The sequence below is a fragment of the Thamnophis sirtalis genome, unplaced genomic scaffold, assembly GCF_051295495.1.
Source record: "Thamnophis sirtalis isolate CommonGarterSnake01/CBP01778 unplaced genomic scaffold, rThaSir2_p1.2 scaffold_3, whole genome shotgun sequence".
NCBI lineage: Eukaryota > Metazoa > Chordata > Lepidosauria > Squamata > Natricidae > Thamnophis > Thamnophis sirtalis.
This window is the reverse complement of record NW_028261383.1, coordinates 63,304,809-63,332,353: the sequence shown is the minus strand read 5'-3', so window position 1 is coordinate 63,332,353 and position 27,545 is coordinate 63,304,809. Positions and strand designations below refer to the sequence as shown.

The 27,545-nt window shown below is 38.6% G+C and overlaps 1 protein-coding gene across 2 annotated transcripts in view; it reads right to left on the bottom strand.

Moving 5' to 3' along the window:
• KBTBD12 (kelch repeat and BTB domain containing 12) overlaps positions 1–27,545 on the bottom strand; it is a 67,253-nt gene that overhangs the window by 7,013 nt on the left and 32,695 nt on the right. Inside the window, exons 5-6 of one of the 2 annotated variants that reach the window (XM_087708981.1) lie at positions 18,048–18,245; positions 11,811–11,924 (exon numbers count right to left, since the gene is read on the bottom strand). In XM_087708981.1, the coding sequence (XP_087565107.1) occupies positions 11,899–11,924; positions 18,048–18,245 (224 nt within the window). In that variant the 3' untranslated portion in view covers positions 11,811–11,898. Of the gene's footprint in view, positions 1–11,810; positions 11,925–18,047; positions 18,246–27,545 lie in introns of those variants that run through there. The other variant, XM_014054722.2, reaches the window with a different exon arrangement.

Below are 27,545 nucleotides of genomic sequence, written 5' to 3'. Positions count from 1 at the left end.
GCTGTATATGAGAAGTTCCTTTTCCCCCCCTATTTGTTCCTTCTTCTTTTCAATGGTTTTTTTCCCCAGTAAAAACCTTGAGGCTGAATGTTTTCTTACTGTTAAGAGAAATGGATAATTTTCCATTTTTTCTACACACACTGTGGGATCTCTAAATACTCTTATTGAATCTTGAGAGCCAGTAGGGAGAGAAGGAACACAATTATAACCCAAAGTATTTTTACAGCTTACTAAACTAAACTATACTGTTGCCTTTGTGTTTCGTCCCAATTCAAGAATTAGGCTCCTGATTGATGCACACTTCCATTATCAGACTGGACATAGTTTTGACATTCCAAATCCTCAAACTATTTGACATGGTTTTGACAATACTTAGTATCATAAATCTGATTTTATGTAAGCAAAATTGATAATTTCTTGTCAGTTCCATTCTCAAGGTCTAAATCATGGTGATAAGTGGTGTCCTATCCCTCCCCCTCTATTGAGAGAGAGTTGTTCAATTTTAACATAGAGGACCTCTTTTACACTGGTCTTCTCTGTCCAGAATGTGGACTTTGATATCTTCAAAAGGGTAACCTTTTTTTTTCAAATGCAGATGGACTGCTGAATCTTGTCCTGATAGGTTTGTTCCTGTTGTGCTATGTGTTTGTGAAGTGGTTGTTTTGTTTCTCCAATGTACACATTTGCACATGTCTCCCTGTATTGTACTGTATATTTCACCTTGCTCAGGGTGTTTTATCCTTGGAGTGAATAAGCTTCTTCTTAGTGGATTTAAAGTATGTATATATGTTGTGGTGGTTGAAAATCCTCCTGAGGGTTTCAGATATTCCTCAATCTATGGCATTACAACATTGCTTTATTTGTTGTTCTCTTCTTTATCTTTTATGGAGAAGTTTCTTCTGGACCATTTTCTTGATGAAGGCCCAGTTGAGATAACTGTTGTATAGTAAAAGGTAGTCCTCGCTGTTACGAATGACAGCTCGGCAGCAGCCAGGCGCGTCTTAGCCAATCAGACGCGCCTGTCAGTTGCCGAGCTGTCAAGCGCGAGTCTGCTGGAATATAAAAGGGCAGACTCTCTCCAACCGCCACCCGATCTACCCAGAGCAGCCGAACAACCCGGTCTACTCGGAACTGCTTCGCTGCCTCTTCTCTACAGACTACCCGGTCTACTTCTTGTTACATTCATTTAGCCGCGCACACAGCCCGGTCTACTAGAGTTACTTTGTTACAAGTAATGTTACTTTTACTCAAGTTACTGCTACATTAAAATTGGTTACAGTGTTACTGAATAAAGAGCCTCTGTCTTCATTCTCAAGTTATAATACTGGCGACGAAGGTGGGATTGAATGCGATTCCGCAGAGCCTGGAAAACAACAACGAACACTAAGCCACTCGCAACGCAACCAAGCAAACCTTTGAAGACCTGTCAGAGCTGCAGCAGCAGTTGCCACCGCCTCAGGTTTCGCCTCCGATCACACCAACCTGAGTAGATCCACAGGCGCGGACTCCATCGGTCACAGGGACGGGCAACCTGCGCTTGACCTTGGCTGGAGCCGCCGCCTCTGCTCAGGGACGAGCTACGAATCGCGTTGGCACAACCATGGCTGAAGCTGCCTGTCTGCCTGCCTCTCTGCTGCGAAGATCTACCAGACACAACTCTAGAGTCTATCCGGTCTACTGTTTGCTACTGTTACAAACATTAGTGTTGCAATACACGGATACTGTTGCCTAAGAAGCCTCTGACTCTTCATACAGCTTTCCAAAGAAGCAGCTTCCGACAAGCCTGCTCTTCCTCCAAAGCCAAGCCTGCTCTTCCTCCAAAGCCAGCAGCCTACTACCAGCCTGTCAGAAGCCTGCTACATGCATTACAAAGCTGCCTGCCTCCCAAGGAGCAACTCTGGCCACTCAAAAGCCTGCCTGCTGCCTTCCTAACGAGCCAGGAACAACTCAGCCGCCTCCAGGGCCGGTCTCCGCTCTCTAACAGAAGCCTCCACAGCCGTTTCAGAAGCCTACCATTCTCTGCAGCAAAAGTCAGCAGAAATCCTGTCAGCTAAACCTTCCAGCAACAGCGGAACCCTGTCTGCATGCCGATCGAACAAAGCCCAACAGAAAAGTTACCAATAGGACTTCTTTGAGTTTCCCTCCATGTAAGCTCTCCAGCCTCCATGATTTGTGAGCATGCGCAGAGCTTGAATATGCAAATTTAAATATGCAAATATGAATATGCAAATGTAAATATGCAAATGTGAATATGCAAATGTGAATATGAAAATGTGCCAAATAACTGGGGGGAAGAAAAGTTTGTAAAAGAGTTTGTAAATGTTGAACATAAAACAAAAACAAAAAATGCAAATACTTGTAAATGTTGAACATGAACACAAAAATGCAAATAAATAAACAGATAACACAAAAATGCAAACAAATAACACGCAAATTGACAATACGGAAAATGCAAATAAAATACACGTATGCAAATAACTGTTGTATATTGTGTGTTGTGAGGGAACGAAGCAGGAGCCATGGAATCAGAGAGTAAGATGTTTATTAGTAGGTGACAAGCGATTCAGAATGTGTTACAACTGTCACAGTATTTATACTCTCAGGTACCAACTGTCATTTAACTGTCATTACAACCACCAATCACAGGCTGTGCTTCGCCCGACCAATTAGAACGCAGCACAGGCTGTTGCTGGGCTATAACAATAACCACACGCCTTGAGGGCTTCCTTGATGTAATTATTGAAAGAGGGGTTTGAAAGAAGAGTAAAAGAGGCTATCAATGTTAAAATTGAAGAGCCCTCTCTCAACAGAGGGGAAGGGATATGATGCCACCTATCTCCTGCCTACAATACAGTCCTTTTAGCAGTTCCAAGAAAGTTCCAGACCCACTTGCACTCAGATGACCCTGAAGGTACAAATAAACACCCAAGTGGCCATTTCTTTTTCCATTTTTGTGTACTCTGTCTCTAAAATGAGTGTGGGGGACCTTGCCAATGCGGCAACAATTGAAAATGCTAGATGTTGTAGTCAGTGGTGGGTTGCCAATTTTTTTACTACCAGTTCGGGTGCGCTCCCCCGTGCAACGCTTCTGTGCATGCGCAGAAGTGTCCGGGCAGGTGGGCGGAGCCTCCCGCCCCCACTACTACCAGTTTGTCCGATGTGGGCCAAACCAGGAGTAATCCACCTCTGGTTATAGTCCAAATGCAGCTGGAAGACCATAGCCAGCCTATCTCTTTTACATTATAGTCCAGTCTCATTAAGAACCATACAATTGTAACATAAGAGCAAATGATTCAGTGCCAGTCAAGATCAGGGAGAGTCAGGTTCAAATCCTTGTTAAATCAATCATAGCTAGTCTTCCAATTTACAAGCAGAGCCACTAGCTTTCTGGGGTGGCTTTGGAGAAGATTTCAGGGCCTTCCTGAATGACTTTGCTGAATGATTTGTGTCAGTTTCTCAACCTAATCCACACCACAGAATGGTTGCAAAGATGAAAAGGGGGAATCCATTTCTCTTACCATTCCTGAGTGACCAAAATGAGAGCAAGAACTTCCCCCCCTCTTTTTTCTGGATTGTTTGGGCCCAAGAGAGAAGCATGGGAAGCAGCAGCAGAGACTACATGGGCCATTTACGGAGACCCTGAAATCTTGTCCAAGCTACTGGGTCTGCTTTTAAATTGGAAGACTAGCAACAGTTGAGACAATGGCACAAAGCCAATTATATTGTTTCTTGTCTTGCCGCAACTCTAGCGAAAGTAATCTCCCCAGAAATTGTCTTAGCCCCAGGGAAGAAAGCTCTCTGGCATTTTGGTATCTGGTCTTGCTGTAAGCTTTTCCATTTGTGCAGCTTATTCTATCCAGCACTACTAATGAGATCTCCATAAGACACACTTTTAAATATCGCAAGATGTTCATAAGCCTCCATCTATTTTGCCATTCAGACATAAACAGGCTGGGGTTTGCTGTTAATGTTGTGTGACTTCTGTAGTTTGCCTGACACCATATTGCCCTTTGCATGCAGAGGCTGACATATTGCTTTAGGGTATAGAATAAATATTTAATCTGTTTTTCTATTTGTTTTAAAATTGCATTTTATATATGGTAGAGTTAACAATTGTCCCTGTGGTTCTATATACGGATTGCTTCTTCTTACTCCATGTTTTTTTCCAATGGCAAGAGGCAATTTTCCATAAAGGTAATTTTGATTTTTTTTAAAAAAAAAACCTTAAAGGTTTCCTTATAATTCTACTCAAAATGTCTGCATATTATGTTTACAGTTTATATAAATATGTATATATTTATATACTGTTTTCATTTAAAATTAATAGAAAACAATGGTGATTAAAACTCCCAAATTCTTTTTTTAAAAGAAGTTTTATATCTGAGCTGTATTTCATATGCTCCGTGGCTACTTTCAGATTCCTATCTTGTGAAAAGAAACCAAATTAAAAAGAAAAAAAAAGCTTAGGTTGTCAAAAATACTTGGATATAATGATGTTTAAATATGCCATGGAAAGAATTGTGCCATTAACATTGTCTGTGAGAAGAGAGTGGGAAATTATATGGGAAATTACAACTGAAAATGATTAGCTCTAGTTTTTAAACCACTGAAAGATTGTTTTTACATGACCAGTCAAATAACCCCCTTCCCCTTTGAGGTTTATTCAGTGGTGGGATTCAATTTTTTTTTACTACCAGTTCTGTGGGCGTGGCATGGCTTAGTGGATGTGGCTTGGTGGGCGTGGCAGGGGAAGGTTACTGAAAAATCTCCATCCCCTCCCGATCAGCTGGGACTCGGGAGGCAGAGAATAGATGGGGGCATGGCCAGTCAGTGGTGGTACTTGCTGGTTCTCCGAACTACTCAAAATTTCCACTACCAGTTCTCCAGAACTAGTCAGAACCTGCTGAATACCACCTCTGGGTTTATTATTTTGTCTTATCTCCCCATCCCATTGACCCAGTTTTTCCTTGCCATAGGGATGGTAAGGAAGGCAGCCCTGGAGTCTCACTGCTGACAAAACTCTGTTAGTGAAGGCTGAAAAGAAATCTATAATTTGGCCCAGACATATGTAACTATGTGTTCTTCTTGTATACTGCTCCGAAAGAGTGAGTGCTGTGCTTTACCCTCTGGCTGCTGCTTATACCTGGATGCACAGGCTACCAGAACAAAGAGCATTTGAAGTCCTAACTGTCAACATCTAAAGCGTTTCCATGACTACTATCAACTTGAGGAGGGGGGGGAAATGCCATGCATACTTTTGGCCAGAGTAAAAGTCTCAGATTTCTGTACTGGTATGTGAATGCGCATGTACAGAACCCTGCCATAACGTCCTGTTGGAGAATGTGATTAATGACCTCAACCAGAGGGGAGGGGACACAGGGATAAAGTTCAGACGCCATTAAGTGGGATTTAGTTTCGGCTCCACAGAAGTCCGTGCCAAGATGTTACTCCTAATAAATGAATGGTTTTTTTTTTAACCTTGTCTGAGGCTCATAAATTAATTTGGCCAACTCTTGGAAACTTCACACTAACATAGGAGGGCAAATAGGATATCCTATGGATAGCTGAAACTTGGTGGGATGATAGTTTTAGAAAATTTTAATGAAATGATTAATGATTAACAAAATGATTAATTTTTAAGAAAGCAGACTTAAGAGAAAGGTTGTTAATAGCAATAGCACAGACTTTATTTAAAGTTTATTATGGACTGTCTGAAGAAGCGTAAGATATGGATGAGGTCTTCCTATGTCAAATGAACTTATTTCCACTTCCACACTATAATGACTCTAGGAGATTTCAGTCATGCCAACTTCTGCTAAAATTTTAACTCTTCTAAGAATTAGAAGCCCAATTAATTCATTTCTTCCCCAGCTGATAGTTTCATTTTACAAAAAGTAGAAGAAAAAGGAACTTTGATCTAGAAATGTGACCTCTGCCACAGTTATTTTGCCATGTAGATCACATGGTGCTCATTAATTGTCCAACAGTGATTTGTAGATGAGCTGCAGAAAACATCTGCCATCCTCAGGCCTTCCAAGAGGAACTCTTAAGGTAGATGCTATTGAGTTTGAGAACCATCTGCTGATACTTTTTCCCTTCCTCCTTCCTTTCCATCTCATAGATACTTTTATTAATCCTCCACAATACATTCCTGAGCATTGTAAGAATTTTAAATGAATATCCTTTCTTGATAGCTTGAAAAGCTAAATCGTTCAGCAGTCATGGTAACAAGAGAAATTGGTGAAGATAAGGACACTGATTGAGTTTGCAGTGACCAAAAAACTATTTAAAATGGTGTCTAAATCTCAAGAAAGAAGCATCTGGATTTCATATGCACACAGAATGCAGTGTACATGCGATGTGATTCGGGATCCAGAATCTAACAGGACATCTTTTGTGTGGGGTTTACCATGGCGATTACATTCAGCTAATGCTGTGAAAATAGTATTGGGGGTTTTTCCCCTCTGATTTTGCCCTACGTTTGCCAAATTCAAGGTGTCAGCTTTGACTCTGAAATTCAGTGAATTTGGTCCTAGGAAATCTTGGGCAGCATTTTCTTTTTGCCTTCTTTCTCAATGAGTAACTGTTGCCTGGGGAAAGTTTTGCTTCAAGTGTTAATGCTCTCAGTGAGATAAAATGCAGTGTTTTCAGAGATACAGTATATTACTAGACTCCTATTTGATTCTATCGGGCATACTCCATCGAAGTCCAGAATTATTTAATCAAAATACATTTTCTGGCACATTTTATCTTTGTGAGAATTGATATTTCTTGATACTTTCTGTCCTTCCCGAATTGCTAATGCTTTTGACTATTTTCAGGTAATTTTGCTCTATGTATTTCTGTTTCTATTAGGTTGACTCACTCTTCTTCCAGCTGTCCAATGCAGGGCTGTTCTAGAGGAATCTCCATGGTATGATCAATGAAGTCAAGATGGAAGCCACAATGACTTTCTGAATGAATAAATGAATAGCATAGAGCTGGAAGGGACCTTAGAGGTCTTCTAGTCCAGCCCTCTGCTCAAGCAGGAGAACCTATAATATTTCAGATAAGTGACCATCTAGTTTCTTCTTAAAAACCTCCAATGATGGAGCGCCCACGATTTCTGAAGGCAAGCTATTCCTCTGGTTAATTGTCCTCACTGTTAGAAAATTTCTCCTTAATTCCAGGTTGCTTCTCTCTTTGGTTAGTTTCCAACTATTGTTTTATACAATATATATGTTGCTTAGTTGCTTTACTTACACTATTGGGTATGCTTCTTGATTTTGCCCCACAGATACCTTTGGCCATGCCAATTCTCCAAAAGAAATGCATCGTCATAACCCATGAGAGCATGTATGAAGCATCTCTCTTCAAACTCAATGTGGCCTTATTTTCCTGCTTACAAACTGACCGAGCTGTCTTCTCCCATGGCACGACAAAACCGTGCTCGACTAAGCCGCGCCCGATTAAACCGCGTCGCTGATGTCATCAACAGGGCGACAACAGCGAGTGCGGAGAAAGAAGGGCGCTTTAAATAGTGCTTTGAAAGCAAGCCGATTCAACTTAAGGTAAGGGTTAGGTTTAGGGTTAGGTTTAGGGTTAGGTTAAGGGTTAGGTTTAGGTTTAGGGTTAGGTTAAGGGTTAGGGTTAGGGTTAGGTTTAGGGTTAGTTTAAGGGTTAGGATTAGGTTTAGGGCTAGGTTAAGGGTTAGGTTTAGGGTTAGGTTTAGGGTTAGTTTAAGGGTTAGGTTTAGGGTTAGGTTTAGGATTAGGTTTAGGGGGGTTAGGTTTAGGGGTTAATTTTAGGTTTAGCGTTTACAGTGTGCTTCTGTCTCCGCGCTGTTGTCGTGCTGTTGATGACGTCAGCTACGCGGTTTCGTCAAGCGCAGTTTAGTCGAACGCGGTTTTGTGGTGGAACCATTTTCTCCAATTCTCTCTCATGATGGTAATCCTGAATCAAGTTAGACTGATAAATAAAGACCCAGGCTGAGGATGGACTTGAGCTTCCATGGTCTTAGTCTATCAACTTGCCTCGCTATTCTATCTCCTTTTCATAATGAGTGTGATTTGGTGTATAGTTTCTGATTATTTATTTACTGCTTATTTACACTTGAACAATTAAGATTCAACAAATTAGTATTAGTCTCCCAGTTATGAGAGTTATTAACAATTTTAAATCCCCCGCTGGGCATTATTGTTATTTATATACAAATATATGAGCATGTGAATATGAGCAGTGGCCCTCCTGGATTGGACCCCTGCCCTTCTAGGTTAGCAGTTTGTTCTCATGGTGGTCAGCCAACTGCACAAGGAAGCCCACTAGCCTCCCAGCAGATGGCCTTCAGAGGCAGTTACACTGCCATGACACTGATGCCTTTCACAACTCAATCATTTTCTTTCTCTACATGTTGCAACCTCTCCTCAGAGGGAAACTGCTCCATCTTAATCGGCCTCCACTTTACCTTCTCCTGCTCTACCATATTCCTTTTGTGGTGCAGTGACCAGAACTGCACACAATATTCCAGATGCAGCCATGCCATTGAATTATATCAGATCATTCTAACATTGCAGTCTCTCTTTTCATTACAATCCCTTATTATTCCTAACAAGCTGTTGGCATTTTTTTTTACAGCTAGATATGCTGTGTCAACACCATCATTGAATCTATTTTCTCATCATTCAGTGCTAGCCCTGATTCCATTAGTTTATATGAGTAATTACAAGCCTTGGCACCAATATGCATCGCTTTACACTTGCTCATATTGAATGATATTCATCATTTGATGGTCACCGTCCTAATGTGCAGTGGTCCCTCTGGAGATCTTCACAGTCCTTTTTTGTTTTATCACTCTGAAAAATTTAGTGTCATCAGTATTCCACTAGTTATGCTGATTCCACATCTAAAACTAGTGCTTTTTATGTCCTAGAGAGAAAAATGCTAAATGTTTAGCTTGAAGGAAGCCACCTTACTCAACATGGGTTTAGTTTGATAGGGAAGGCATCTATAATGGTTCCACCACAAAAGCGCGTAGGACAAAATCACGCTCGACAAAAGCGCGCTGTGACGTCATCACAGCGCGACGAAAAAGATCGAAAAATTGTAAAAATAAAGCGAAAACCTTACCCTAAGCCCCCCAAACCTAACCCTAAACCTAACCCTAAACCTAACCCTTAACCTAACCCTAAACCTAACCCAAAACCTAACCGTTAAAGTAACGAAAAACCTAACGCTAACCCTTATCCTAACCCTAACGCTAACGCTAATGCTCTAAAGCTAACCCTAACCCTTAACCTAACCCTAACCCTAACCCTAACCCTAACCCTTACCTTTATGTGAATCGGCTTGCTTTAATTTAATTTTTATTAATTTTTATTTGAATTTTTCGATCTTTTTCGTCGCGCTGTGATGACGTCAAAGGCGCGATTTTGTCGATCGCGCTTTTGCCGTCCGCGCTTTTGACGGGTCACGATCTATAATACCTGTATACTGCCAATCAACATTTGCTGTGTCAGTAGATTCATGGCAAAAGCTTAGGAACACAGCTTGTAGGAAAACTATAGGTGCCACTTGCTTACTTATACATAGTTATGGAAGTTCATTTTAAGAAAACTGCTTCTCAGGGTAATAAGGCCACATACCGCACACTGGATTGATACAAAGATGCAAATGCAAAACAGGATTGCTGAAATTTTCATGGGTGAACAAGTTGACTATCAACTGGAGAATTTCAGTACTTGTGAAGCCAGGCTGTAATTGGGAAGTAAGATGAATAAGATGGGGAGAAGTTCATCTTGCATTAATGTTATCATTAGCCCAATATTAGCAGAATCAGCACACTTAAGAGGCAAATTGCAGTCTGACTGCTTTGATGGGGAAAGACTTGCCTTGGTATCAGCAGATTGGCAAAAGGAGGTTAGCTCTTTATAATGAGCTCTCTTGATGCTCATTATGATTAGCTTGAAGGAAATTAAGGGCAAACTTTATGATTGAGTTCCAGGAACAGCTCCATGCTCAATTTCGGGCTCTCAGATCTCAACTATATTGCCCCAGTTTTGCTTTAGGGAGTTATTTAAGAAGTCATATCTTCCTTTCTGAAATTTACTTCAGAAGTAATTCTGACATGGGACCGTCAGACAACATTTCTTACTAAAGAAGTTGTCGTTCTACTTCAGGAATGAATAATAAAGGCCTTTCCTGACTGCAGTATTGTAAAACATAATTTATGTTTCTATTAGGATTAGATTGGAGAAAATGCATTTCAGAATTTGAAATGGGCAAAACTGGATTAAGACAGGAAGCAACAATATCATTTGCAACCAGTTCCTTTTGAAATTTTTCTTCAAAATATTGTGTGCAGTCTTAGCTAAGAAGCCAATGCAAGATTTTAATTTGGAGGGAAGGAAGAAAATGTGAAGTTTTTTGGGTAAGTTCGTCAGATCTTTCTCCAGAGACTTCAGACTTTGAGAGACCAATTCAAGTCTTAGCAGGCTGCCAAATAAATTCTTAACTCTGGTATAAGCAGAAAAATCGTTCTCTACTTTAATGTGAAATTTATCTGAATATAACATTCTGTAGCTCTAGCCTGAACTTAAGTATTCCAGCAAATTTGAAGATCTTCCACCTGCCAAGCTGTAGCAATTAAGGGTGGATGGAAGAAAAGGAGGAATCAAATTCAGGAAAAGAAGAGAGTCACCCCAAGTTACCCATCTCTCTTGCTTTCACTATTTATATATGCTTGATTTTCTTTCACCAGCAAAATGCTTGCTTTTTACTAACTTTTTCACTTTAGAGTTAGTCTTCATTTTAACTAAGTCTTTCATATTGTTTATATGGCATTTTCTTCACAGGGCCATCTTATTTTCAAAGATTTTAAAAATGATCTTTGGGATTTTTGAACCAGTGTCCAATATTCTTTTGTAGTACTGTGAATAGGTGGTGGATAGAAAATTAGGTCAAATATATAAAACTTAAAATAACTGGCACAATTTAACTGCTATTGTCCATATTATTTTGTCCAGACAGGTTCAAAGAATAGCCAGCAAACAACAACAACATCAGTTCCATTGTTCATTCTTTTAATGTGAACTTGCAACTCTGAAACTGCCTGGAGAGAATCCTTGTAGTTATTGGCTGACTAAAGGGAATAATAAAATTGACCTCAATTTAAATCTGTGCAATTCTTGATGTCAAGTTCATAGTTCTGGAAAATTCTGATAACAATTTCACACCATCCTTTCTCGTGTCAAGTGGCACAAAACAAAAATCACCAAAACCTCCATTGGGCAAGTAGCAAAAAAGTGGAAAAAGCTGCTGTAAATTGAACAATGAAAATAAAAATGCTTTGCTTCTTTAAGATTCTAAGTAATTTTCATGCCAACTTCATCTCCCATGGGTTTAATTGGTTCATTAAAGAACTGTGAAAAAACAATATGAAACATGGCCCTTTCCTTTATCTCTGGCAATTCAGTCCACTGCTCCAATGGAGATGATCTGGTAATCACCAGAGAATGCTTGCTGTCTGGCTTTCATTGTTCACTATGCCTCTGCAACAAAATTTAAAATGGCAATAATATGCTTCAAAACATCTTTCCAGTATTTGATTTCTGGCTCTCAGTACATTCATTTATTGTACAGGCATCATTCTTCTGTAAAAGTCATGCTCCTTTGGTGTTGGATATTTTCTTTTTTCATTCTTCTTGAGAGTTTGTTCATATTTATTCCAGTTTGAAAAAAAAACCACTTTGCATATCCATGGATAAATGAAAGCTTACAGGCAAAGCAGAAAATATTTCCTGCTAATACAGATTTCCAACTGTATATATCTCCATTGGATAATATGCTGAAGCTTCCTAGTTTTCATTAATGTTCTGAAAATATTCATTTCCTCTGTCTGGTGATACAGTTGAAGGATATTTTTCAGTAAATTCTGAGAGTCCTTCTGTCTATAAAGGATGGAGAAAAGGAGTTTGTTGGTGTATTAAATCCTTTGTTGGTCTTAGATTGAGAGCTGAGCTAGAAGCAAGTATCTGATTTTAAGAGGCTGATGACTCTGATGGAATCCTGGTGGAAATTAGAGATTTAATCTGTAACTATTGTTTTTCTGAGTCTGGCAATGAAAACAATTGCATAAGTTTAGGTTGTATTTTTATGGCTTCCTTTCCTTACCTTCTGTCTTTGATGAGAGAGCTGCCTCTGGGGTATAACTACACTGTTTCTGCATTGCCCTTTTTGGATCTAACGGCTACTAGAGTTGTATTGTTGTAATGCTAATGGGTAACATTTATTCCTGCATGACATCTATGGAATAAATTGCCACCTATCACCACAGCAACAAGACAATTACATAAGCCCAATAACTAGAAACAATACTGATATTGTTTGTTGTTATTGACAGGTTAGTATGTCTGTTCTTCTGTTGCCCGATTCAGCACAGGCAGAGGCAGTCAATCAGATGTCAACTAGGATTTGTCAGAAGTGCTGCAAAGAATAGGTGGCCCAGTAAGAATGAATAAATATACTTTATCCAGGAACTAAACCTGAACTAAAATCTACTTCATCTAAGGCAGGGATGTCAAACTCACAGCCTGTGGGCCAGGTGCATGACGCACTGGCCACGCCCACGCCCAGTTTAGCGAAGGGGGAAAAGTCGCAATAGCAATAGCAGTTAGCAATAGCAGTTAGACTTATATACCGCTTCATAGGGCTTTCAGCCCTCTCTAAGCGGTTTACAGAGTCAGCATATCGCCCCCAACAACAATCCGGGTCCTCATTTTACCCACCTCGGAAGGATGGAAGGCTGAGTCAACCCTGAGCCGGTGAGATTTGAACCGCTGAACTGCTGAACTGCAGTCAGCTGAAGTAGCCTGCAGTGCTGCATTTAACCACTGCACCACCTTGGCAATAGTTCACGTAATGCCACCATGATAATGCAAGCTTGACATCCCTCATCTAAGGAGTCACTGAAAGAAGTAAAATCACAGAATCTATAATATCTATAACTCCCTAGTCTAGCTTTTTTTTACATCTCACACCAAAAAGATGGAGTAGTTTATGATGGAAGAACTAATTGCTATTTTTATTGCAAAGTTATTGCAGGATTTGATTTCATCTACAATCTTTCATGATTTGCACCAAATCACAACACAAATGTGCCCATATTTTTTTTAAGCCATGTTTCCATGACGTTGGCCTATCTCACCTCCAGTCCATGAAAGACATTTAAGTAGTCCTTATTTTCCCCAGAGTGAAATGTAGTGCTTCTCCTCTTCAGCAAAAGCTTCAGCAATAGCTGAAAGAGGTATAAAATTGGTTATGCTTTTCTGTCATTTAAAGCAGAGATAGAAAGTCAGGTGACCCAGTTGGAAGAGAGACAAGGGGATGGGGAAGTATCAGAGAAGCATGTTTGGTCCATTTCAGGGTGACTTTGGGCATGCCCGTCCCTTCTGGTGTGAGGTTTGTCTGTTGCCATTCTTCTAAAGAACATTTAAAGAATGCTAAAGATTTCAGACAAGTCTTTTAGATTTCCATCTTTTTTCTGGTAACTCTGCTTTTGATGCATGTAAAGAATTCAGTATCTTCAGTATCTACTAAGAAGATATGTGCCAAAGGCTGGAAAATCAATGATGCTCCAGAAGACTAAGGAGAGCAAATGTTCAAAAAGGAGGAAAACTGGGAAAACTTTAGGTCTGTCAGCTGGACATTTCGTACTGGGCAATGTACTTGAACAGATTATCAAGCCGCATGTTTCTGAGCACTTGGATAGGCATGTTATGATTGACAGGATCCAGTGTGGATTTGTCACATACAAACCATGCCATACTAAGCTTATCTTTTTTTGTAATAGTATTTAGCTCAGCAGGTCAGGGGAATGCTGTAAAGATAGCATACCCAGACTTCAAAAAAAATTTGACAGAGCTTTTCATGGTATTCTTCCTAATAAAATGGTAAAGTATGTCAGTTAGACTTACAGTGGGCTGAAAAAGTACACGTAAAGAGTGCTCATTAACGGCTCTACTTTAGCTTGGAGGCAAATATTGAGTAGAGTTACAGAGGCTTTTTCCTTCTCCTTGAACTATTCAACATTTTTTTATCAATGATTGGAGGAGGGAGTTAAGGGAATAATTTAGACAGTCTTCGGATAACATAAAGCTAGGAGGCTGGATAAAATGTTCGATAATAGAAGTTTCAAAAGGATATAGGAAAGCTTGAGCAGGAGACTGAAATGAATAAGATAGACTTTAATTGAGAGGAAAAATATTCAGTATTGTATTTGAGTAGGGAATATATAAGGTATTTGTGTAGGATGGGGGAGATCTGGCTTGGCAATAGGGTTATGAATATATTTGTCAGCCACATGTCCTAATAGTGTGATGCAGCTGCTAAAAAGTCAAATGCTTTCTTGAGGCACATTAATAAATGCATTGAATCCAGATTATGGGACATAATTGTTTCACAATATTCTGTCCCAGGAAGTCCCCACTTGGAGTACTGGGTTCAGATCTGACTACCAGAATTCTAGTAAAACAGTAGCAAATTGGAACAAATTCAGAGGAATGCTACCCAGATTGTAAGGAATCTGGAAACCAATCCCTGTGAAGGACAGTTAAAAGATTAGGATATGTTTAGCCTACAGGGGGAAAAAAACCCAGAGGGGATATATAATAGCAGTCAACAAAAATCTGAAGGGTTGTCCCAGGAGAAGAAATGGAGTTATTCTGCATTGCCAGAGGACTGGACCAGAACCCATTGTTAAAATTACGAGGAAGCAATTTCAGATTAGAAATCTGGAGGAATTTCCTGATTGTGCAAGACACTCAAAATGGACTAGCACATGTAATAGTGAATTCTCTTTTCTAGAGGTCTTTAATCACAGGCTGGATTGGCAGCTGTCAGAGATGTTTACTGGATCCTGTACTGCTCAGGAAGATTGGGCTAGATGTTATTCAAGATATTTTCCAACTCAAATAATGGATTATATTTTCATGCAGTTCTCCATGTGTGCAGACCAAGACAATCCTCCTCTAAAACAGACACACAGGCAAAAAATTAATGTATTTCTGAGTAGCCCAAGGCAGAGTAGGAAATGAATTTGATCTGTGCTGAATGGGTTACATCACCTCTCAACTTGCCAGTTAGGGCTCAGGGAGAGGAATGCTTTTGCCTTGTTGGTACATTACATATGCTTTTTAATGGAAATAGCCATTTTGATCGTACTGACATGTGCTTGGAATGCTTTAACATGTTCTCAGTAAACTGATTTTGGATTTAGACACTTCAGCTGCCCCAGAATGTTGGTGGCCAAGTCAGTCTAGCAATCAGGAGTAATTATAGAAATCACATGATCTCTTTGTCCGAATCATTCCAGTGGCTACTGGTCTGTTAAAATACACGATTCAGAATCCTAGTTCTATAAAAATGTAAAGGTACCCTCGAATGACTCTAGGGGGCGGTGCTCATCTCCGTTTCAAAGCCGAAGAGCCAGCGCTGTCCAAAGACATCTCCGTGGTCATGTGGCCGGCATGACTAAACACCGAAGGCACACAGAACGCTGTTACCTTCCCACTAAAGGTGGTTCCTATTTTTCTACTTGCATTTTTACATACTTTCAAACTGCTAGGTTAGCAGAAGCTGGGACAAGCAATGGGAGCTCATTCCGTTATGTGACACTAGGGATTCGAACCGCTGAACTGTCGACCTTTCTGATTGACAAGCTCAGCATCTTAGCCACTGAGCCACCCCATGTCCTGGTTCTATATATATCCTCATACTATTTGGGATTCTTATTTGAGAAGCCAATTTTTCCAGGCTGCATAATTGTCTGGAGAGGTCCTCCTCTTGATCTTATCAGCACTGAAGGAATATTTGAGGAAACATGAGAAAAAAGGTCCAGTGACTTTTTGAAACATCCTTTCGCAGTTTGGAGCTAACAGCCAAGGGGATTCAAACTATTTCCTTCTCTGCTATCATTCCTGGAAGGCAAAATGTTTTTATTTAGTCTGCCCTGCAATAGTTGACTGTTGAGTCAAGTCTGCTCTATTAATATATGATGTTTATTAAGCTCTTTTCTGAATTTGATTTTAATCTCATCAGTTGTAAGTTACTCTGAATTATAGGTTGTTTTTTTAAAACTCTAACTAAATAAGCCGGGAAGCAACAGTCAAGGACTTTGGCCCTGTTTTGGTGACTCCGCAGTGCAAACACCTAATGAATCTTGTATGTTCATGCTAATATTGTGGTCCTCAGACTCATCCAGCACTAATTCAGATACTAGTCAATTTATTACTGCACTGCTTACATTAAGCAGCAACATATTGCAATACTTTATGTTGGTGTCACAGATTTAAATAAAATCAAATACTGATGGAGAAAACAAGAAAGGAAAGAGTCAATATGTTTCGGCTGACTAACCTTTGGGAATGTGCAGCATATAAACGAAGTAAGTGATTTTTCTACTTTGGAATCGCTTTCACTATCTTCCCAGGGTTGAAAAGGGGTTGAAAACTATCTATTGTAATAGTGCAATAATGCAATATTTCTTTTACTAATAAGACCTCTAGTGCTCATTTAGAACATAGGTTAATAGGCCAAGAAAAGGAATGGGAAATTGTAATAGCTCTGAATTTTCCTCCTGCAAACCGCTGGTTTTAGATTTACTGAAATCCTATCGACATTTATGAGAGCTATATGTGTTTATAGTCTACAATTTTTTCAAGAACAACATGTAATTTACAGACTGAAGGAATGTTTTCATGAAGGATGTCCTTCAAAGGAGATATTCCAGAAGTGAAAAGATGGGTGCATAAGTGAAAGTTGACTGCTGAATGGAGAAATCAATAAGGAATAAGAGTTCCTTCAATAATGTTTCAGAACTGGAGAGTTTATTTTCTCACTTTAAAGTATCCATTTTTTTCCAGAGGAAAAACCCTTCCAGGTAACTGGAAAACAGGTTATTCGCACACGTGATGGATGTAGTGATGTGCCTGACTATCTTGTTTGCTGTAAATAAAAAAGTAAAATATATTTATTTATATAAAACTACAAGTTTGTGTCAGTGTCTCTGACTCCCTTTGGACACTGGCTGCGCAATTCCCTGATGTAATGTTGTCCTATTTCTGAAAACATGAATGCTGTCCTATTTCATGAGCAAATTTACATCCAATTCTGCAGTTGTTTGTACATATATGGAAAGAAAACTGTTAGTTGTAGTATAGTGACAAAGAAAATTGATGTTGGGAAATACCCAGCCAGGAAGGGAGGAAGCCTCAAGCAAGGAATTAGCCTTGAATCGTACAGCTGCAAGAGATTTAGAAGTAAGTGCCCCCCCCCCGCACCAAGCTTCATGGAGTATTATCTATCTGTTTCCAAGAAAAAGCAAGCAGTCTGGGAAGATTCCTGTATTATAGGAAGACTATAATAAAGTAGTTGGCTTCACTTCAACGGATGTGGATCTTGTGGCTTGTGCCTGGCAATTGTTATACAGATTATAAGGTAGAACTGATATTGGCGATATACCCAACCCACACATAAAGCTTTTTAGTTAACTTTTCCCATAATTTTACTCTAACCTATGACATTGTTCTGATGATAAAATGAAGGGGTGAGGTAGAGAGAAAACATATACAATGCAAAAAAAAAACTCTCTGAAGGAAAAGTGGAATTGTAAATGTAGATAATAAATAAATGGGACTGCAGACAATATGCATATGGAAGAATTTAGATCATGGTCAAAGTTGTTTAATCATAACTGCTATACGATTATAAGGATCTATTTGCAGAAATGTATGAGACTTTGACTTTTCAGTAAACTGATATAAATTTGAGATATTCCCAGTTACTATCACATAGGACTAGTAGAGGTAGAAGTCCTATATAACTAAGTTTTTTGTCAAAATGATGATAGATAGATAAATAGATAGATAGACAGACAGACAGACAGACAGACAGACAGACAGACAGAAAAATTAAAATATGGATGGGATGCAATGTAAGTTAGGATAGTGATATTTAAGGTGATTTTTGAAGGTACATTGCAAACATAACAACATTGTCTTTGGATTTCTCCAGACCTGTTCCATGAAATCCTCCACAGACATAGAGTTTTCCTTCCACAGCACCAGCACAGGTAGAGTTGGTTCTTAGGGAAAGAAGAGGGTAAGGCATAGGTGGTCCTTCTCGCCAGTAGTTCCTATCAGTGTTATAGATCTCCACGACATCAAGGCATTGCCGTGCTTGCCCTCTGTCACGATCAAGGCAGCCAATTCCACCTGCAGAGGGAAAGAGAGATTCCAAAGAAAATAAAAATAGCTCATCAGAATGAGTGTTCTCACTTTCTGGGGGCTAAGTTATCATTTTCTCTCCAACTTCAATGTTTTTTTGCTCTTACAAAAAGAAATAATCCAACATTCTATGAGGAAGGAATAATCGTGCATATTGGGGGGAGGGGGGGAATCGGCCGCGCGAGTGATTGTGGGTGCACCTCGGTTCGCCCACATAACACCTATCCTCTGCGAGCTGCGCTGGCTACCTGTTGATCTCCGGATGCGCTTCAAGGTGCTACTTACCACCTTTAAAGCCCTCCATGGTAGTGGATCTGGGTACTTGAGAGACCGCCTCCTGCCAATTACCTCCCTGCGACCTATTAGGTCACACAGATTGGGCCTCCTCCGAGTTCCATCTGCCAGTCAGTGTCGACTGGCAACTACGCCTTTTCAGTAGTAGCTCCGACCCTTTGGAACGATCTCCCCGTGGAGATTCGTACCCTCACCACCCTCCAGACCTTCCGCACAGCCCTCAAGATCTGGCTATCCCGTCAGGCCTGGGGTTAAAGATTATAGTTTGTCCCCACCCGAATGATGAATGAATGTTGCTTTTATTTTAATTATATGTTATTTATATATGTCATTGTGTGTCTTCCCACCCTATCTGTTGTAAGCCGCCCTGAGTCCCCCCAGGGAAAAGGGCGGCCTATAAATAAATTTACCATACTATACCATACCATACCATACCCTTCCCCTTAGAAAAACATGCTAAATTTGTACTCCAAAGCAGAAGACTCTCTAAAGTATTCAAGATGAATAAGTAAATAAACGAGAATCACAAAATGATGGAAAATAAAATGGGGAAAAATGAGAATGTTCTTTGAATATTTAATTTTTGGGAAATGCAGACTCTAAGGAATGCATTTATCAGCATCGCATTCCTCCTCATTGTCATATAAAAACAATGAATGTGTTATCTCTCTCATTTTCACAGATACAGAATAATGTGGTTTTAGCTTGTAAAATATGATATCTGCAGAACCGAAGTGAATTGGAGGATGTGACTCTCATGCCATGGAAAAAAAATAAAAACACATTTGCCACACACACACACACACACACACACACACACACACACACACACACAATTTGTTTTTCAAGATTGTTAATTAAGCATAAGAACAAAAGAACTCACTGCTTCCCTGTCAGAAACTTCCTAAAATCCTTTGTCAACTGCAGCTAAAACAACTATCTTTAGAAAACAACAGAAAGAAATATTTTTTTAGGGTATACTTAAAACATTCATCCAAACTGTTCAAATGACAATTCAGAACTGCCTTCAAGGACAAAAAGGGGAAAGAACCTTAATGGTTATACATTAGTAAACTCTCCTAGCATCAATAGAGGGACCTAGATGGTTTAGGCCATATACATGGATCATACATGATTTCCCACAATTCTATGGTAGAATTTCATAGGATTATATGCTTTTAAATCACATCCAAGAATGAATACAATTTTTTTTGTATTTTTCTTAAGAAAAGTTGCACATAACCCTTCCCAGAATATCCTAGTTTTAGACAGAGAGAGTTAATTTGGGGGAATAAATGGGCATATATACTATTCGGTTTTTTACAGGGCCAGCATTTCAATTATTAGGAAATGTAATTAATGTTTGCACCGCCTACAAACAAGTAATTGTGACCTGCGACTTATCACTTAGGGGAACAAACCACTCCTTGTCGCATACCTAAATTCCACCTTGCACCCCCTGGGGGTTCAGGTTGGGAACTCCTGGCCTAACAGAAAGTACAGGTGTGCAGATTCATTGTAATGGATGAGCTAACTAATGACTTCTTCTTATTGGAAAGAGCAGAACTTGGAAAGAATCTTGAGATTAAAACAATATCCTTGAAAAAGCGGTGCATGTATAGGAAAATCCTCAGCAATAATAGTTTAAACTAGCTTATGAAATCCTCTTTTCATATTTGCTGCTGGGGCACAGAATTCACCTCCCATATCAAAAGACACACAGTTTTGAGTTAGGATGGAAGGAAATAATAACATATCTTTAGTGGAATATTTGCACAAAAATGCATTTATGTGAAATGGGAATTATTTGTGTGAACATCTGATCTGCTAACAAAATGCTTGATGAAACATTATTTGGACTTCGAATATAATACTTCTCCATCTATAGAATTCTCATTTTGATGGAAGCCATGCGTAAAACTTGCTACTTGGTTACCCAGAAATGCACAAAAAATGAAATTTCTGATAAATCCTTTGCAATTGTTTATTCAATGAACTAAGGATAAATTTTTATGTACTGTAACCAGAACCAGCAGCAAAACTTTTAACTAATTCTGTTACCTTGGGCCAGTCTTAGGTACTTTAAAATAACTCACCACAATTATTTGATCTTTCAAATAATTCACCAGAAGTGATGCTCATAGATTATAATGGTATTCAATTTTGGTTATGTACAGTATAGGAATCTAAATGTTATAAATACCGTGCAGTTGGATGATATTTTAATTCATGTAGTTAATTATCATAGCTATTGTCACAAAATGGCAGCTGTATTAGATATGGAGAGTTATGGAAAAATAATTGGCAAAATTGTTCCTGCTCATCCATTTTAAGCCTCCTACCCTCCATATCACCCTACCATCCCAATTATTTTTAGTTTGGTTTTTTTGGGCAGTTGGACAGACATCTAAAGAAAACTTTGAAGTATAGTCCTTCACCAATTTTGGATCCCGCTGCTATTTTTTAATAGGTTTGGGTTTTTTGTATTAAAATATGTTAAATGTTTATTAATTAAAATAGTTTTCTTTAGCAATAGCAATAGCAGTAGACTTATATACCGCTTCATAGGCCTTTCAGGCCTCTCTAAGCGGTTTACAGAGAGTCAGCATATTGCCCCCAACAATCTGGGTCCTCATTTTACCCACCTCGGAAGGATGGAAGGCTGAGTCAACCCTGAGCCGGTGAGATTTGAACCGCTGACCTGCTGATCTAGCAGTAGCCTGCAGTGCTGCATTTAACCACTGTGCCACCTTGGCTCTTAAAAGACAAGTAGTGGTATAACAGGTAAAATAGGGAATGAGGCAGATTCTAGAAATTCCCCAGGCTGTTTGGAGACTCCACGTTTAAGCCATGCAATTTGAAAGAGGAATAGATATATATTCATGGCCAGGGTTTGTGCCTCACAGCCTTCCCTAACTTTCCTCCTTCCAGACATGCTCAGATTGCAGCTCAGGTTGCTGGGAATTTTAGAAGTTATACTTTCCATTTAGCTAGACAGTTTAAACAAGTTTCAAATCCAAGGTTGAAGGATATTGCCAAACCCTTTCTGTTCTTTACAAATGAGAGCTATTACAATATAGGACCTATTTGTTAGAGAACTATTCGTGAGAACTGTTACAGGTATAGGACTCAAATAAAGTATGGTGCTATTACATTTTTAAAATGTATTTTATTAAATGTCCTTTATATTTTATTTTCTCTAGCTGGTCCTCTCCTCTCTCCAAACACCGAAGTATGATTAAGCTAAGATCAGCTAAGACTACCCATCTAATTATTTAAAACAGATATTTAGACCAGGGGCTGTTGGCTATCTATGTGTTGTAAAAACGCTTCTTTCTGTCCAACGGGCTTTAGGCTTGCCCTGGTTTTTATTTTAATGTTTCCCTCATTTATAAATACACACATACATACATACTGTATATTCATACATATACAGAGTTTTGCCCCATTTTATGACCTTTCTTGCCACAGTTGTTAAGTGAATCATTGCAGTTGTTAAGTTAGTAACACGGTTGTTAAATGAATCTGGCTTCCCCATTAACTTTGCTTGTCAGAAGGTTGCAACAGTTCATCACATGACACTGCAACCTTCATAAAAACGAATCAATTGCCAAGCATCTGAATTTTGATCACATGATCTTGGGGATGCTGGAATGGTGTTAAGTGTGAAAAATGTTCATATGTCGTTTTTTCAGAGCCATTGTAACTTCACTAGTTGACCTGTTGTAAGTCAAGGATTACTTGTAGTACATACTGTATATGGCAGAATCCAAAGTAGTGGGCAGGGATTTCTAAGGGGAGGGGGGTTTGATTTGGAGAGCCATGGTGGTGCAGTGGTTAGAATGCAGTACTACAAGCTACTTCTGCAGCCTGCTGGCTGCCTGCAATTTGGCAGTTCAAATCTCACCAGGCTCAAGGTTGACTCAGCCTTCCATTCTTCCGAGGTGGGTAAAATGAGGACCCAGATTGTTGGGGGAAAGAAGCTGACTCTGTAAACCACTTAGAAAGGGCTGTAAAGCACTATGAAGCGGTATATACTGTAAGTCTAAGTGCTATTGCTATTAAAGCCCTTGCATATAGAAGCTCTTCCTAACCCAAGATTTTTAATGTGTACGTGTGTGTGAGAAAGGTCACTAGAAAGTGACCTTTGTAAATGTGGTTATACAGTTCTACCCTAATCATTTATATGCACAGCTGTACCATTGACCTAGAGCATTTCCTCTGCTAATACAAGCAATGTAACCGTGCTTCGGAATGTATGTTTCCGGATTCTCTGTGCATGACCTGAGATAATGAAAGTTGTGTAATTTGACAACTACACACTAAGTCTGACATAACAATATTTCTGAATTGTTTCAGCAGTTCAGTAAATGCTAATTGGCATCCTCATTATAATTCTCTTGACAAAAGGAAACTCTACCAATTATAAATGTACTGAGAGGCCTTAGTTGTGTGTCTTGACATTGACATTGATTGGTTTAGCATCCCAGGGGTACCTTGGTTTACAACGTTAAACTCACGTTGTGCCACTAACATTGCCTTGTTTGGAGTAGAATGCCTCATAAGGCATCCAGATTCTCATAGGTACCTACAAATTTCTCCAGGACAGAATCTGCTATAAAGCTTTTCCCTTCCAAAGCTTTCTTTCTGCATACCCAGGACAGATTCCAAAAAACAAATTTCCGGATTTTGATTCTGCAACAGGTAAGGCACTGTCGTTCATATCTTTTTGCACAATTATTCATGCATTACCCTTGATTCACCTTTATTTCAAGAATTGTCTTTTGGGGGATAGGAAGAAAATGCCAACATAGTCATTTCTTTGTGACGCAAGACTGAAATCTTTAACTTCACAGTTTCTACTTGACTTCCCTGTCATAGTGCCCGTACTCAATTTTTATTTGTTTAGCTGAGAAACATTTTTCAATCCAAAGCGACTTCAGTTATTTATTTAAAATGTCTCTGCATTACACCTGGGCCACTTACCATCCCCCTTCCCCAAAAGGAATGAATAAGTTTGCAGAGGATGTGAGGGGACAGTGGAAGATGGAGAATGACAGTGGGTTGGGAATGTTGGTAAAGTAATGATGAGAAAAGGAGAAGCGAATGACTTCTGGATAAGCAATGGGGGACTAAATAAAAGCTCCATGTTTAGCAGAGCCAATGACCAGACTAGGACAAGGAGTTGGAGAATAGTTCAGCAAGTCAATATTTCTCTCTACCTAAAGGGGTCAACCTGGGATCACCCCCAAAAACTTCATACAAAGGCTTCCTACAAGGAGTCAATAACACTGAATTTACAAATAAATAAAACCAGTAATTATTTACTAACTAAAAGGGAAATATAAATAAATGAGCGCTCAGCGAACCAGTTGTTAAACAGGTAGTATCCCACCCCTGATTTTATCAATAGTCACATCCACACAGTAGCCATTTTCTTACAAGCCATCATGCTAATTAAGGTTATACAGTACATACTAAGTTAATGGAATTCTTAAATCATCTGCATTTTTTTCAGGCTTATGAGGAAATTTGAATAAAGTTTGTACTTTCATGAGGTGCAATGTTTATATGAGGTGTGATGATTTTCATAACACAGGCCTAGAAAATGTGGAATTAAGTCTAATGTGTTCAGGATCAGATTGTATAACTGAGACACTTCCCCCCCCCCCTATAAAATACTTAGATAATTTGTAATCTTTAAATCATGCTGTGCATCACCCAGAAGCTCTTGTATCTATATAGTTGGGGGAAAAATACTCAAAGAGCTAACCAAGAGTTGATAATGATCAGTGGTCAGTTTTAAATGTTAATTGACAGACAAGTTCTCAGTTGGCTTCAGCAAGGCCAGAAAATCAACAGATCATCAAATGTGTTTCTATTTAGCAGATCACACATTTTGGGTGAAAATAAAGCAGAAGGTTATTCATCATTGTCTGCAAATATTGTAAGCTGAAAGAGGCCTTGCAAATAAATAGTGTGCATACTGTAGATTCATAGAAAATATGGACTCACTTTTCAGAATGAATAAAGAACTGGTTTTCTCTCAGTAAGAACTATTGTACATTTACAATAAAAATAGATTTATTCTTTAATTAAGTTCAACAGCATATGGTGATCTTCAGTTTTAATTTTAAACCCTCATACAAATATTCCCATTTATATATCCATATTCTACCCATCCTCCTGAGAAGCTTATATAATAGGTTAAAAAAAACCCATTTTCTTATGCTTCTTTGCTTTTTAATTGTGCTGATTTGTGCTGGAGCTGCCTCTTCAATGCAATGTTTTCAGATTTTTTAATAACTTTCTCTGAACTCTAATAATGCAATGAATTCTAGAGTTTGCAAAAATATTTAAATGAGATGGGTAACAAGTACATAATTATGAAATCAAATTATGGGTAATAGGTGTTTATTTTAATGATAGTATTCTATTGAGACTAGAATATATATGTCCCAAAAAGTTATAGAAAAGACTTGATCTTATTGGAGTATAATCATAAAGCTCCATTTTTTCAGTTCTAGACATTGTTTATGGCCTTGTCAGTGAATACATCTGCATATAATCATAATCTAGAGGTTGGGGACAGAAGCTGGATAATTGCTTTGCATGTGCAAAGTTTACTTAAAGCTTACTCAAAATGTAATTTGGTTTTAATAATAAAGTTTAGCAATCACACAAACACACACCTGGACTATAATCCTAGTCTATCAATTTAACTTTCTTTAAGAAACTTTCTTGTTTCTTTTTGATAGATGCAAAATATCATCCAAGAGATCTGATTTGTGCTTTTGGGTCCCTGTAAACAAGCATTTATATACAGAGATCCAAGTATGATTTCAATATTCTTATATTTTACTTTTTACTTCCGTGTGAGAGAGGAACATGATACAGCATAATGCTGGTGTACTAGGAGTTAGGAGAGCTAGACTCAAATCATGTGAATTATGCAGTACTTTTTTTATATGAGGGCTTTTTGATAATAACATGTGGAATATGTGGAATAATAATAACATGTGGAATATGTGGAATATGTTAAAACACAATTAGATTGTATATTTTAGGGCTCCGTTCAAGGTCATTTAGTGTTCAGCAAATCTATAAATGCCTTTGATGTCAACTTTTCAGATAAATAATAAGGGGAGTAACAAACAATGTGGAATGATGGCAGAAACCAACAAAATTAATTTCAACAAAGACTAATTCATTTAAGTAAGAAAAGTCAAAGACACTCATATAGAATGGAAGAACATATTGGGCAGCGGTACATGAAAAAGGGATCTTGATGGATCACAAGCTGAACATGAATCAGGCAAATGCAATCAAGATCAAGAGAAGTCAACATTCCTCTTTACTATGTGGTCACACCTACCCTGTTTCCCTGAAAATAGAACCTCCCCAGATAATAAGCCCAATCGGGCTTTTGAGTCCATGTGCCAAAATAAGCCCTCCCCCTAAAATAATCCCTCCCTGAAAAAATTGCAAGATAGCAACAGCCATGAGATGACCACGCTTGCAGCCTCTTGCACCTCAAAAATAATAAGACCTCCCCAAAAATAAGGCCAAGTGCTTATTTCAGGAATCAAAAGAAAATAAGACCCTGTCTTATAGTCGGGAAAACATAGTAGGAAATTAAATCCAGTACTGGTCATTTAATATAGGAGGGATATTAACAAATTGGAGGATGTCCAGAAAACAATAACCAAGCTAATAAGAGGCTGATTTTGTGTTTTTTTTAGGAAGAATGTCTGAAGAAGCTAGTATGATTAGCCCAGAAAAAAGAAGATTGTGAGGAGATGTGATATCTGTCTTCAAATATCTGGGAAGTACAGAAATATGAAAACAAATTAAAATAAATCTGAATGGTTATTGTGTAGAAGAGAACAGAATTGTAAAGATTTGTTACCAAAGATAATACTGTAGAGATTACAGTATAATAATGAAACTAGATTTTGGCAGAATACTGGGTAGACCTTTTCTAACAATAAGAGCTATTCAACCATAGAAAAATTGCCTCAGGAGATGATGGAGTCTCCTTCAGTGGAGGTTTTTAAAGAGAGGCTAGATGTTAGGAATACAGTTGTAATGGATAATTTTACTGAGCAGGCAGATTCACTTGAAGATCTGTGCAGTATCTTTCAAATTTCACATTCTATGATACTCTGAAAGTACTTAACTATTTTTGCTGGGTTGAGAAAAAACTATGAGATGGAAAGACCAGTTGTCTGAAAGAGTCAAATAATATCCACACTCATATCCACATTCATTTCCCTGCTAATAATGGACTGGACACGTGAAGTAAAAATATTATGGAGAGGTACCTATCTTTTTCTGTCAAAGCACATGTGGGATTCTAAGTCAGCCTGCCACATAGTTGCCCTACTGCTACATCATCTGAGAAAATATATTGTCTGAAAGCAACTTTGATTGGAGAGAAGTGGATTTTATACCAAGGAGTCTTAAAATGCAATTCCAATGTTCAATAATAGAAGTTTCATATTATTCCGTTTCCTCAAAATATATGTTAGGAAATGACTTGTTGGAGAATATACCTACATTAAAACCTCCACTCATTTGGAAAGTTTGTAGGTCAGTAGAAATAATGGATGAATAACTCTAGGAAAAATAAGTGATATATCACATTGTAATCACAATTATATGCCTAATTTGCCTTATATGACCCAAGTAGCTTTTAAAGATGTTTAAATATTTAAATAATTCTAAACTAAGTTGTGGTAATTAGGAATTCTAGGAAATGGAATTCTAGAACATCTGGAGCATACAGGGAAGGGAAGAGAATGTATCTTCTATTTGTAGGTACTGTTTTTATTTTTTCAAATTTAACTCTCATAATATTACTGACTCATCAGAACTGAGCTGATTTCTCTTCATTCTTTAAGAACCCTGAAAAATCTAGAAATCAGTTCAATTTGTAAGATGTATAATTAATTCAAAATAACTCTTCAGGCTAAAGTAATGTGGCTTTAACAA